The 14,215-nt window shown below is 41.2% G+C and overlaps 1 protein-coding gene across 4 annotated transcripts in view; it reads left to right on the top strand.

The window, feature by feature from the left end:
* PRKDC (protein kinase, DNA-activated, catalytic subunit) overlaps positions 1-14,215 on the top strand; it is a 189,496-nt gene that overhangs the window by 41,659 nt on the left and 133,622 nt on the right. For all 4 annotated transcript variants that reach the window (XM_008000566.3, XM_008000564.3, XM_008000565.3 and 1 more), the window contains exons 23-26: positions 2,143-2,233; positions 4,144-4,307; positions 5,659-5,811; positions 12,998-13,105. In XM_008000566.3, coding sequence (XP_007998757.3) covers positions 2,143-2,233; positions 4,144-4,307; positions 5,659-5,811; positions 12,998-13,105 — 516 coding nt within the window. The remainder of the gene's footprint in view (positions 1-2,142; positions 2,234-4,143; positions 4,308-5,658; positions 5,812-12,997; positions 13,106-14,215) is intronic.

Here is a 14,215-nt window from a genome sequence, read left to right as displayed (position 1 = left end):
GCACACCTGTAATCCCAGCACCTTAGGAGGCTGAAGTGGGTTATTGCTTGAGCTCAGCCTGGGCAATATAGGAAGACCCTGTCTCTACTAAAAAATACAAAAAATTAGCTGGGTGTACTGGCGCATGCCTGTGGTCCCAGCTACTTGGGAGGCTGAGGTGGGAGAATCACCTGTGCCTGGGAAGTTGAGGCTGTAGTGAGCAAGATCACACCACTGCACTCCAGCCTGGGCAATGGGAGTGGCCTGACTCAAAAAAAAATTAATATATTTTTAGCAATGAAAATATAAACTCTATTACCTGTTTTGTTTATTTTTTTGGTCTTGTTTTTCTGTTCATCCCTGCCTTCAAATGTATTTAGTGGATAATAAAAGGTAAATTGGTTCATATTAAATAAGCAAGTCAGAATACTGATACCAGGGATATGTAAGACTTTCATTTATGCTTAGATCTTCAGTATGTCATATTATCAGTTTCAGTTTGTTCCAGTTTTCTTTTTTGTTGTTTTATGGCTTTTTGGTGATAATTCCTTGGGGCAGTTTACTCGAGTGAACCATATGATGTGATAGTAAAAAATGATGTAAATAGAGAAAATTGAGTTAGAATAGGGAAAATAGCTATTTTGGAATTAAGTAAGAATTAAAATTTGAGAAACTGTTTTTTTTTCTTTTTTTTTTTTTGAGACGGAGTCTCCCTCTGTCACCCAGGCTGGAGTGCAGTGGCACGATCTTGGCTCACAGCAAGCTCTGCCTCCTGTGTTCATGCCATTCTCCTGCCTCAGCCTCCTGAGTAGCTGGGACTATAGGCGCCCGCCACCACCCCTGGCTAATTTTTTTTTTGTATTTTTTTAGTAGAGACAGGGTTTTACCATGTTAGCCAGGATAGTCTCGATCTCCTGACCTCGTGATCCACCTGCCTCAGCCTCCCAAAGTGCTGGGATTACAGGCGTGAGCCACCACGCCTGGTCTGAAAAACTTTTAACATCTAAAACTGATGATGCAAACTCTAGGGTCAGTTCTTCTCACCTCATTATTTTGGGCACCTTTTGTTTGAGAGACAAGAATGAAACAAGAAATGGCAGCATAAAAGTTTTTATAATTTTATGACACAGCAGGATAAAATAACTTGAATATATCTCTGGTTTTACAAATAAAATTTCTTTTATTCTTATCGATTTAATTTTTTTAGGGCAGGATCTCACGTCGTCACCCAGGCTGGAGTGCAGTGGTGTGATCTCAGCTCACTCTAGCTTCAACCTCCCAGGCTCAAGTGATCCTCCTGCCTCAGCCACCCGAGTAGCTGGGACCACAGGCATGTGCCACTATGCCCAGCTAATTTTTGTATTTTTTGTAGAGATGGGTTTTACATTGTTGCCCAGGCTGGTCTTGAACTCCTGGGCTCAAGCAATCCGCCCACCTCAGCCTCTCAAATGCTAAGATTACAGCATGTGCCACTGTGCTTTGCCAAAATTTTTGTACAGATACACAATGCCTATTCCTTAGCACTACGGTTCTCTAACTATGACCCCTGGGGGATCCAGGGTGCAAGGCCAAAGCTATTTTTACTCTGTTAATTTGCACCATGATATTATGATGGAGGAAACTGTTGATTCTCTAGCATTGACTCTGAGCACAGATTTTTAAAAATACTCTGTGTGTGAGGCAAGAGGTGCACATGAAGCAGGCCTGCGTAGAGAAGTGTGACAGCTATCTGGAGAAAAAGCACTGTGTAGTGCTTTGAACGGGGATCTGAAGTAGCCACTGCTTTGTGGACACAATTTTCATTAAAATGACAACTGAAAGGCACACTGAGATGGCCACTTTGCCCAGAGTTTTCGTTTGTTTGGAAAATATAGTTACTTTTTGTAACATGTAATGAGTTTAGTAATTTTAATTAAATAACTACGTAGTTTCTGAGTTTCAATTTCTAATGTCATTAATACTGATAAACAGGACCTACATAAAGCAGAGCTCTTTGGGGGTCCTTGGTATTTCTTAAGAGTGGAAAGGATCCTGCCAAAATGTTTGGAACTGCTGGTCTAGGAAATGGACATCCAAGTGGGTGGCAAAGAGTGTTTTCATATGTCTTCTGTTTAATTTTTAACCCATTTGTAATCACATGTATACAATTGTTCAAATTTATAGAATGAAGCAATATCCTTAGAAGAAATAAGAATTAGAGTAGTACAAATGCTTGGATCTCTAGGAGGACAAATAAACAAAAATCTTCTGACAGGTAAACTTCTTTTAAAATAAATAACCTCTGTAGATGTATTTGTGCTTTTATTTGGATGTATCCAGGTCATAATATATTCTGAATATTTACTCCTATATATGATTTATATATTTTAAATAAGATTATAAAGAATAATATCTTGCCTAATGAAATTCTTTGACTGTATCCATAAAATTGGAATAATTCAGTATACCAGTAGAATAGATGTTCTAGCTTGACTCATTAAGAATGTTACCCAGTTTGAAACAATGTAATTTGATACTCTCTTCCATGTGAGTGTCAGGAATTCCAAGTTAATCTCTTTGAGATCCAGTATTGTTAATGTTTTGATATTTTTAGAAATTTTTCCAAATGAGAATTACCATATTTGATTAGTAGGCTGCGTGTGGTGGCTCACGCTTATAATTCTAGCACTTTCGGAGGCTGAGGTGGGAAGATTGCCTGAGCCTCAGGAGTTTGAGACTAGCTTGGGCAACATCATGGCAAGAAGCTGTCTCTATTAATTCAATTTAAAAGAATCCACTTTTTTTTTCTTTTCTTTTCTTTTTTTCTCGCTCTATTGCCCAAGCTGGAATGCAGTGGCATAATCTTGGCTCACAGCAATCTCCGCCTCCCAGGTTCAAGCGTTTCTCCTGCCTCAGGCTCCTGAACAGCTGGAATTACAGGCAGACGCCACCATGCCTGGCTGATGTTTTGTGGTTTTAGTAGAGATGGGGTTTCACCATGTTGGCCAGGCTGGTCTTGAACTCCTGACCTCAGGTGATCCTCAGCCTCTGCCTCCCAGAGTGCTGGGATTGCTGGTGTGAGCCACCAGGTCCTACTGTGCCTGGTCAAAACTCTACATTTTTGATTAGTAAAAATTCCCCTGTATTTTTATTTTTGAAATTTGGTGTTAATACTAGTGAGTTTTGGTTATTTAGGGAATTAGAGCCTGTATTTGGGAAGTGTTTTAAAGAGATTTTTTTTTTATTTTTGAAGACGGAGTTTCGCTCTTGTTGCCCAGGCTGGAGTGCAATGACGCGATCTCGGCTCACCGCAGCCTCAGTCTCCCAGGTTCAAGGAATTCTCCTGCCTCAGCCTCCCTAGTAGCTGGGATTATAGGCATGTGCCACTACTCCCAGTTAATTTTGTATTTTTAGTAGAGACAGGGTTTCTTCATGTTGGTCAGGCTGGTCTCGAACTCCCGACCTCAGGTGATCTGCCCGCCTCAGTCTCCCAGAATGCTGGGATTACAGGCATGAGCCACCGTGCCAGGCCGAGATTTTTGTTTTTTTGTTTTTTTTGTTGTTGTTGTTTTTTTGTTTTTTTGTTTTTTTTTGAGACGGAGTCTTGCTCTGTCGCCCAGGCTGGAGTGCAGTGGCCGGATCTCGGCTCACTGCAAGCTCTGCCTCCCGGGTTCACGCCATTCTCCTGCCTCAGCCTCCCGAGTAGCTGGGACTACAGGCGCCCGCCACCTCACCCGGCTAGTTTTTTGTATTTTTTAGTAGAGACGGGGTTTCACCGTGTTAGCCAGGATGGTCTCGATCTCCTGACCTCGTGATCCGCCCGTCTCAGCCTCCCAAAGTGCTGGGATTACAGGCTTGAGCCACCGCGCCCGGCCGAGATTTTTTTTTTTTAAAGTAAAAATTTTGTTCATTGACTTTCTTCCACAGAATAAGTAACTAACTGAATTTGGATATTAAACTTTCGAGACTATTAGGCTTGTTTAAAAGTAATTTTGCTTTAAATTAAATCGAGTGATTTCTAATGTAATTACATATCTGAGGCAAAAGAATAGGGAAAGGTGAATGAAGTGCTTCACTTTAATAGAATGTAGAACTGGTGGCATTAGAAATGTTTTGATTTGTGAATAATTCTGACAGTAATAAAAAGAAAAAAATGTTTTGTTCTTTTTAAATCTTTTCTAACAGTCGCTTCCTCTGATGAGATGATGAAGAGCTATGTGGCCTGGGACAGAGAGAAGCGGCTGAGCTTTGCAGTGCCCTTTAGAGAGATGAAACCTGTCATTTTCCTGGACGTGTTCCTGCCTCGAGTCACAGAATTAGCGCTCACAGCCAGTGACAGACAAACTAAAGTACTTCTATTTTTTATTTCACCCATTATTTAGAGCTTATTGCTTTAAAAATACATATTGGTTAGGATATGGAGAACACATTTCAGCCATTCCAATATTAGTAATTTTGTATTTTCTGTAATACGGTAATTAGAAAACAACTTACTTATTAGAAGTCAGTGTCATTGAGAAATGGAAGTTAAACATAAATCGTCTTAACAGATAATTGGGCTGGGTGTGGTGACTCATGCCTGTAATCCCAGCACTTTGGGAGGCCGAGGCGGGCAGATCACTTGAGGTCAGGAGTTTGAGAGCAGTCTGGCCAACATGGTAAAACCTGATCTTTACTAAAAATACAAAAATCAGGTGTGCTGGCGCGTGAGTGTAGTCTCAGCTACTCGGGAGGCTGAGGCAGGAGAATCGTTTGAACCTGGGAGGCAGTGGTTGCAGTGAGCCGAGATTACACCACTGGATTCCAGCCTGGGCGACAGAGTGAGACTCCATCTCAGAAAAAAAAAAAAAAAAGGCCTTTCAAAACGTTAATATACCAAAAGCTTTTCTTTATATAAAATGCAATATAAAGGGCATTTAGAGTGATATTTCGTCTATGCTTGATTATCCCCTTAACTCTGGGAGTTTAGAAACAGATAATCTCAAATTTTCATACAGGCATATGTTGGTGATACTGCAGGTTCAGCTCCAGACCACAGCAATAAAGTTAACATCTCAGTGTAGCAAATCACACTAGTTTTTTGGTTTTTCAGTACATGTAAAAGTTATGTTTACACTCTACTGTGGTCTGTTTAGTGTGTAATAGAATTAGAACTTTATATACATACTTTAAAATGCTTTATTGCTTAAAAATGCTAACAAAGTGAGCACATGCTGTTGGAAGAATTGAGCCAATAGAATTTTTCAATGCGGGGTTGCCCCAGACTTTCAATTTGTTAAAAAACACATTGTGTCCAAAGCCTCATAAAATGAGGTATGCATGTATTAATTTGTAAATTTTCTATAGTGCTTCAAAAATATTTTTACTAAAAGTGATAGTTGAAAATGTGCTAACAGATGAAGCAAAGTTATACAGTTCTTTAATATGGCAACAGTGAAATATATTTCTCAAGAATGTATTGGTGTCAGTTTCTAAAGCTTTAAATTTTAATTTTTGTGCTTGGATAAAAAACAAAGCGAACAGAATCATTACTTTTATACAGCAAGAAATGCTAATTCGAGTTAATTTATATTTGGGTTACGTGATAGTTATGTGCAATGAAATTTTTCTTCTTAAAGGGCTAAATTGAGTGACATTTCACATATTCTCTCATCTTCAACGTGATAACTTAGACGTTGCTGACCTCCTGGTCTGTTTTAGGTTGCAGCCTGTGAACTTTTACATAGCATGGTTATGTTTATGTTGGGCAAAGCCACGCAGATGCCAGAAGGGGGACAGGGAGCCCCACCAATGTACCAGCTCTATAAGCGGACGTTTCCTGTGCTGCTTCGACTTGCGTGTGATGTTGATCAGGTGAGGGCTTTGAATCTGAAACATTTGTAACTGAAACTTTAACCGAAACTTTACCTGAAACTTTTTAAACTGAAACTTTAAAAAGTTTGGTTTGTCTAATTCAGTAGTCATCAGAGCAGTGGAATTACCTGGAGATCGTTAAGAATGATACCGCTCCCTGGCTGCTACCCCAGGTGCTCTGGTTTAATTGGTCTTGGGTGTGACCTGGGCACGACCTCGGCCCCAGGACTTCTAAAAGCTCTCCCCTCCACTTTCAGTGTGTCTCGGAGTTTGGGAATCGCTGTTGTAGTTAAAAGTTACTGAGAGTCCAGGCATCTGAAGGTGAATTAGCTGTCATCCCTCTCATGGACAAACACAGTCTTTCACAGAGGGAAGAAGAAATAACCATGGGCTGGGCATGGTGGCTCACACCTGTAATCCCAGCACTTTGGGGGGCCAAGGTGAGTGGATCACCTGAGGTCGGGAGTTCAAGACCAGCCTGGCCAACATGGTAAAACCCCCGTCTCTACTAAAAATACAAAACTTACCTAGGCGTGGTGGCGCGTGTCTATAATCCCAGCTACTCGAGAGGCTGAGGCATGAGAATCACTTTAACCCAGGAGGTGGAGATTGCAGTGCACTGAGATCACGCCACTGCACTCTAGCTTGGGGAGACAGAGCAAGACTCACTCTCAAACAAAAAAAAAAAAAAAAAAAAAGAGAGAACTAACCATGGCTGACAAGTGGCCTGTACTATGACTTTATGGACAAATCTTTCACTGCTGCCATGAAGCAGAAAAAGGTAAGAAATCTTCTCAGTTCATTTTATGAGTCTAATATGACCTGAATATCAGGGTATACACGTAAAAAGGAAAATGAAATGCAAAACTCATTCATAATGCAGTTGGAAAATTCTGCGGTATACATGTGTGGGTATAGTCCAGCAGTATGTTCAGATGCACTGTTACTAAATAGAGTTCATAGTGAAAACTGGAAACTTACCACAGAAGTAGATTTAACATAGCAGTGAACCTCTCCATGGGAGCCTGGGAGGCATTTGGCAACTCCTGATGAAATAGGAGTAGTTTCACATGATGTTTCATGTGATAGAATGTTTGCCTGAATCTTGCAGCCAGGTCATCCTCTGTGTGAAGTACTGACACTCCCTTGCGCTTCTACCCAGCATGGGAGCATGGCCTGTTTCTGGGAGTGGTCAGTGCTTTACTTGGAGTTAGTTATTTCCATGTTTAGCATCCTAACGTCTCAAGGTCTGTGAGTCCCCTGAGGGCATGGGCAGAGCCTGGTATTCCTTGCTCCCTCTCCAGCATCTACGCCAGCACTTGGCACTTGGCAATTAAAAGACACTTGTCAGGAGGCCAGTAAGGCTAGGACATCAGCCCCACTAACTATTTGGGAGATTCTATTCAATACTGTAGGATAATAAAATCACAGAAGGAATATTAGGAAGGAGAAAAGATTACTATAATTGTTTCCAAATCTGGAAGGCCCAAGCATAAGCATATTAGCTGATAAACTCTAAGAATTAATAAAGGAAAAAACTGATGAATTATAAACACATAATTCTCATCTGTTTTCATATGTTATTCTCATATATTTCATATATTAGTATTGACCACTTGGAAAATATGTCTATAACATCTTATAACAGCACACAAAAAAATCTAGGAATAAACTTCAATGTGCCAGGCAAATGTATTTTATGAATATAGAAGATGAATAGCTTATGCACCTGAATTAGACATTATTGAAAAAAAATGTCAGATTTCCCCAAATCAATTAACTCTGGTGTAATTTCAGTGAAAAATCCAGAATTAATTTTATTTTTGAACTTAAAAATAATCTGAAGGAGTAATTGCTTGAGCCTAATAAGCAAGACACATTTTGAAAGGGTAGTGTACTGGAGGGAGTCTAGTGTAGCAAATGTTAAAAAGGGGCCTTATGGAGTATAAGAGGCTGAACCAGTGCACAGATGGCTCAGTGGGAGAGGTAGGTGCTAGAAAGTGTGTATATGAAAATTGTGTCTATGGTAGGGGGCCATTTAAGTGGGAAATGGGTCATTTAATAAATGATATTAGGTCAAATGACTAACATGTTAAAGAAGAAATTTTGACATTCGTTAAAGATGTTAAGGAAAACTGCTAAAGGAGAGGCTACTCCAGTGGGCTTTTACACTGCTGGAGAGGAATTGGGCTGTACTCCAAATACTTATTGACCAGGGAGATTGATAGCCAAGGAGCAGGGTCAGGGTCAGTGGATGGAAAATCACTAAGAGGAATATTGGGGGAACCAGCCCCCAATATTTCTTCGTAGGTTCTTTTCTATTTTCCCTAAGGGTCAGCCAGTCTGAGAAATAAAGAGTACAAAGAGAGAAATTATGCAGTTGTGCCTCCGGGGGTGACATCACATATTGGTAGGACTGTGATGACAACCTGGAGCTGCAAAACCAGCAAGTTTTTATTAGGGATTTTAAAAGGGGAGGGGGTGTACGAACAGGGAGTAGATCACAAAGATCACATGCTTCAAAGGGCAATAAAGGTCACAAGGCAAGGCAAAATTAGAATTACTGATGAGGGCCTATGTCCCACTGTGTACTCATTGTCTTGATAAACATCTTAACAGGAAACAGGGTTCGAGAGCAGACAACTGGTCTGACTAGGATTTACCAGGCTGGAATTTCCCAATCCTAGTAAGCCTAAGGGTATTGCTGGAGACTAGGGCACATTTCATTCCTTATCTCAACTGCATAGGACAGACAGTCCCAGAGTGGCCGTCTATAGACCTACCCCCAGGAATGCATTCCTTCCCCAGGGTCATTCCTTGCTGGGAAAAGAATTCAGTGATACTTCTCCTACTCGCACATCCATCTATAGGCTTTCTGTGAGAAGAAAAGTATGGCTCTGTTCTGCCCGACCCTGTAGGCGGTCAGACTTATGGTTATCTTCCCTTGTTCCCTGAAAATCGCTGTTATTCTGTTCTTTTTCAGGGTGCACTGATTTCATATTGTTCACACACACGTAATTTACAATCAGTTTGTACAACAGTGGTCCTGAGGTGACGTACGTTCTCAGTTTACGAAGATAACATGATTAAGAGATTAAAGTAAAGACAGGCATAAGAAATTATAAGAGTATTCATTGGGGAAGTGATAAATGTCCATGAAATCTTCACAATTTATGTTCAGAGATTGCAGTAAAGACAGGTTTAAGAAATTATAAAAGTATTATTTGGGGAACTGATAAATGTCCCTGAAATCTTCACAATTGATGTTCTTCTGCCTTGGCTCCAGCCAGTCCCTCTGTTGGGGTCCCTGACTTGCTGCAATAGAGAAAACATCAGGCATAAAGAGGATTGTGGCTAAACCAACCTAAGAGTGTTATGGCTGAAGATGGGCCAGGGTGACCAAACACTGCCTGGGAGCTGGTGGGAGATGACGAATTAGATTATATATCAAGGGGAGAGGGGTTTTCGCTGAACTGACCCACCAGAGTTCTTGGTAAAATTGGACTAATGGAGATGAACATGGAAGCCCAGAAGTCAAGGCCTAGTTGAGAAGAGTTCAGAGGAGCCTGACTAGAGTTAGGGTAAGGAAGAGAGTCTTTGTCACAAGTGAAGAAACTAATTGTAAATCAATAAGATTTGGAAGGAAAAACAAACTGTAAACAAATTACAGAAAAATGTAATGACTACATAGTTGTCTGTGTATGTCTTTAGGTCTTTAGGTCTTTTTTGTTGATAACACATCAGTTTATAATATAAAAATGTTCAAAGATAAAAATGAACCTTCACGTCACCCCTTTCACATGCTTGTTCCCTGGGAAAAGATGTTAGATCCTCTGGAAAGTCTGGAGAATGTCTTTATAATAACACATCTTGACATGTGCATAGATGTTTTGTTACGAAAAAGTAGACTCGTAGCGTTTCAAAATGTTTTCTTCTGTGTGCAGTGTGATTTCTGCTCCTTGGATGGAGTGCATTACCGTTCCATAATCGGCATCCTTCTATGTCTTTCTATAAAGTTTGTACAGATAGGGAGATACATAAAAGTGTTAATGTATTGATAGTTTTGACCTTATAAATGTTTAAGACTACTGAATGGCACAAAACCAACATTGTAACATATACATAACGTGCAACATACTACTAAAGAAATCAGATTTAAAAGCAGACAAATGTATAAAGAAAAAAATAGGCAGCTCATAAAAGAAGAAATGTAAATGGCCGATGGAATGTATCTTAAAATAGTCAACCTTTTCGTAAACAAGGAACTTCAAATTAAAATGATTGGCTACTGTCAAGTATTTAAAAGATGGACAATGTTTGGTGTTGCCAAGGGCACAAGGAAAGGACCCTGTGCGTCATGGTTGGTGGGGCAACGCAGGCACAGTGCTCTGCATCTGGGCTTGGACTGGGTGACCACAGCCCTGGCCTAGCAACTTCCTTACAACAGAGCTGCTTAAACAGTGTGCTCAGGACTCTCCACTCTGCATGGTAGTCATAATTTAGAAATACTTGCATTTCTAGCAGTAGGGTTCTGCTAGCTGGGTTGTGGTACGTCCTTAGTTGAGGTACTGGGCAGCTAGTGAAAACACTGGTAGAGTGCATATGTTTACGTGGAAAGTACTCTAAGAAGAAACCAGTTACTGGTTTCTTCCAGGAAGACAGGAGCTCTGCCTCCTTGGCAGATTTATTTTTATTTTTACGTGTGCATATACACATATTTAAATATATATAAATTGGCTGGGGGGTCAGGAGTTTGAGACCAGCCTGGCCAACATGGTGAAACCCTGTTCCTACTAAAAATATAAAAATTAGTCGGGCGTGGTGGTGGACACCTGTAATCCCAGCTACTTGGGAGACTGAGACAGGAGAATCACTTGAACCCAGGAGTCAGAGGTCGCAATGAGCCGAGATTGCACCACTGCGCTCTACCCTGGGCGACAGAGCAAGACTCTGTCTTTAAAAAAAAAAAAAAAAAGTATATAAATAAAATATTTTGAAAGTTGATAGTAGTTACCTTTGGGATGTGGGACTGTAGAGGGATGGTTTTCTATAAAGGAGTATGTGTATATTGTATATATATCTAGCTATGTGTACATGTATTAAAAAACTTCTGTACTAAGAATAAAACAGTATGATTCTTTTGTGGAAAAAAAAGTGATGCTTTAAGACCAGGTTAAACTTTCAGACTGAAAGTTAAGACCCTTTTATATTGTTTAATCTTCAAAATTGCTTCATAGAGGCCAGTGAAGGTATTGGGGGAAAAAATACCTTCAAAGACTGGAAAGACTATTTGGAAGAGTCTCTGAGTTGTTTATTCTGAGCCGTGGAACATTTTGCATCATTTTCGAGGTGATATTAACTACAGTATGGACCTCTAATATCAAAGTACTTAATTGGTGAGCTCAATAACTGTGGGGAATAAAGGTTGGCTCAGTGCTCCTATAAAAACTCTGGCCTCTGAGGCAGAGATGTACAGGATACCAGTGTAGGGAGTGTTCGCCTTAACTTACACCACAAGCATTTTACTTTTTTTTGACAGAGTCTTACTCTGTCTGGAGTGCAGTGGCACAATCTTGGCTTACTGCAACCTCCACCTCCCAGTTCAAGCGATTTTCCTGCCTTAGCGTCCCAAGTTGCTGGGATTACAGGCGACCACCACCACACCCGGCTAATTTTTGGATTTTTAGCAGAGAAGGGTTTTCACTATTTTGGCCAGGGTGGTCACAAACTCCTGACCTGAAGTGATCTCCCCTCCTCAGCCTCCCAAAGTGCTGGGATTACAGGCGTGAGCCACCGTGCCTGGCCATTTTAATTTTTTTTTAGATGCGGTGTCCTTCTGTCACCTATGCTGGAGTGCAGTAGCACAATCATAGTTCCCTGCAGCCTCCACCTCCTGGGCCCAAGCCACCCACCCGTCTCAGCCTCCTGAGTAGCTGGGACTACAGGCATGTACCACCATGCCCAGCTAATTAAAAAATAACTTTTTTAGAGACAAGATCTTGCTATGTTGCCCAGCATGGTCTTGAACTGGCTTCAGAAGACCTTCCTGGCTTGGCCTCTCAAAATGCTGGGATTACGGGCATGAACCACTGTGCCTGGCCAGCATTTTACTCTCATGTATAATGAGGATTAGATCTGTAGCAGTTTGTCTAGCTAATTGATTTGATCCACTTCTCTTACTGCCCCAAGATGGCCACATGGTCACACCTCTACCAGGCCGCTAGATTACACTTCCAAGCTTCCAGGAAGACAGGATCTCTGCCTTCTTGGGTATGGATTTACTTGTCAGAAGGGAGGAGCCCAGGCCTGGAGACATCTTGGATTTTACAAAGCCGGGGAGTACAGGACTTCTGGCTCCTGGAGAGGCTTTCTTTATGTTCCAGAAGATTAGACCTAGGATCCTTTCCATCCCATCTCCATAGAGGTTTTTATCCTTCCTTTTGGCAGCAGTGGGAGAGGCAACTTCCTCTTTGTCCTATATATTTACAGATTAAATCTGTTTTTCTGTGTTCCTCCCCTGTGGTACAGGCTTTGAATTTGTGTATATAGCACATTGATTGGGCTTTCATTTTGTCACCACAGTGGGGGACAGTTAGGCTGTGGGGAACCACAGGGTTATTATTTGCTTTGTATAATAGTTGAATGGCGAGGATCTGTCTGTAATCCAGGATATCTTGTGTGCATGTTCAAGATCAAATGAATAAAGATGAGCGTTAAAAACCCAACAATATCCTAAATTGTCCTCCCAATCAGAGAAACAGGAAGCTTCAATTGCATATTTTTCTTTGCTGGACTCTTCATCATGGGATTAAACTGGAAAAGGAAACTAATGGGACTGGGGATGGTGGCTCATACCTGTAATCCCTGCACGTTGGGAGGCTGAGGCAGGAGGATCACTTGAGGCCAGGAGTTGAAGGCCAGCCTCGGCAACATAGTGGGACCCTGTCTCTACTAAAAAGAAATTTTAAGTTAACTGGGTGTGGTGGTACGTGCCTGTAGTCCTAGCTATTCTGGAGGCTGAGGTGGGAGAGGACCACTTGAGCCTGAACTAAAAAAGGAAACTAGTACAACCATGGTAGTAGTATTGCTTAATTTTATACTGCAAATGGCATTTAAATGGAAATCTTTACAGAGTAACATTTCTTTAACATGAAGGGAATTAACTTTAATGATATTCTTTCTTCAGGTGACAAGGCAGCTGTACGAGCCACTAGTTATGCAGCTGATTCACTGGTTCACTAACAATAAGAAATTTGAAAGTCAGGATACTGTCGCCTTACTAGAAGCTATATTGGTAAGTAATAGTTGATTCTTTTCCTCTTATTCCCATTGATTAGTTGTATTTGATGTTTGTTTATTTATGATTTTGAGACAGAGTCTTGCTTGGTCGCCCAGGCTGGAATGCAATGGCATGATCTTGGCTCATTGCAACCTGCGCCTCCCAGGATCAAGCAGTTCTCCTGTCTCATCCTCCTGAATAGCTGGGACTACAGGCGCACTCCACCATGCCTGCTTAATTTTTTGTATTTCAAGTAGAGACAGGGTTTCGCTATGTTGGCCAGGCTAGTTTTACTGCTAACTTCAAGCGATCCACCCACCTCAGCGGTGAGCCGGGCACAGTGGCTCATGCCTGTAATCCAACACTTTGGGGGACCGAGGCAGGCAGGTTGCGTGAGCCCAGGAGTTGGAGACCAACCTGGCCAACATGGAGAAACCCTGTCTCTACTAAAAATACAAAAATTAGCTGGGCGTGGTGTTACACACCTGTAGTTCCAGCTCCCCAGGTGGCTTAGGCATGAGAATTACCTCAACCTCGGAGACAAAAGGTTGCAGTGAGCTGAGATTGCATTACTGCACTCCAGCCTGAGCGACAGAGTGAGACTGTCTCAAAAACAAAGAAACAATATGAAGAATTTCTGAGCATATCCAATTTTCTCATATACTCAGATTCAATAACTAAAGGGCCCTGGAAACAGCAGTTCACCTTTTACACAGAACTCTCTTGACACAGAGAAGCAGCGTCTTAGAATTGGTCATCATCTCACTGAGGGCAGAGGCAGTGAGGCCAGCTAAATTGTAGTGTCTTGATGCTTATTTTACTATAATTTTTGAACCTGTGCAAATAAGTTTATGTGGCCTGCACAGTCCTGGTTATGCTGCTGGCAGTGTACTCTGAGTATGACCTTTCTTTGTAGTCATGTTAGGGGCAGGGGAGAGTGACTGAACATTCGTTAGGGTGGTGACATAATTAAACCTGTAGTTCAATTCCCTGCAGTGTTTACCAGTGAATCCTACCTATAATAAATACAGTTAGTTAAAATTAATTTATGGCTTATTTGCATTCAGATGGTTTTATTATCATGTTTCTGTTAAAAAGTTTTTATTTTAGTTGTTTTCTGTTTCT

The sequence above is a fragment of the Chlorocebus sabaeus genome, chromosome 8 (genome assembly GCF_047675955.1).
Source record: "Chlorocebus sabaeus isolate Y175 chromosome 8, mChlSab1.0.hap1, whole genome shotgun sequence".
NCBI classification, from domain to species: domain Eukaryota; kingdom Metazoa; phylum Chordata; class Mammalia; order Primates; family Cercopithecidae; genus Chlorocebus; species Chlorocebus sabaeus.
The sequence above is the reverse complement of the archived record's forward strand: the minus strand, read 5'-3'. Positions and strand labels throughout refer to the sequence as shown.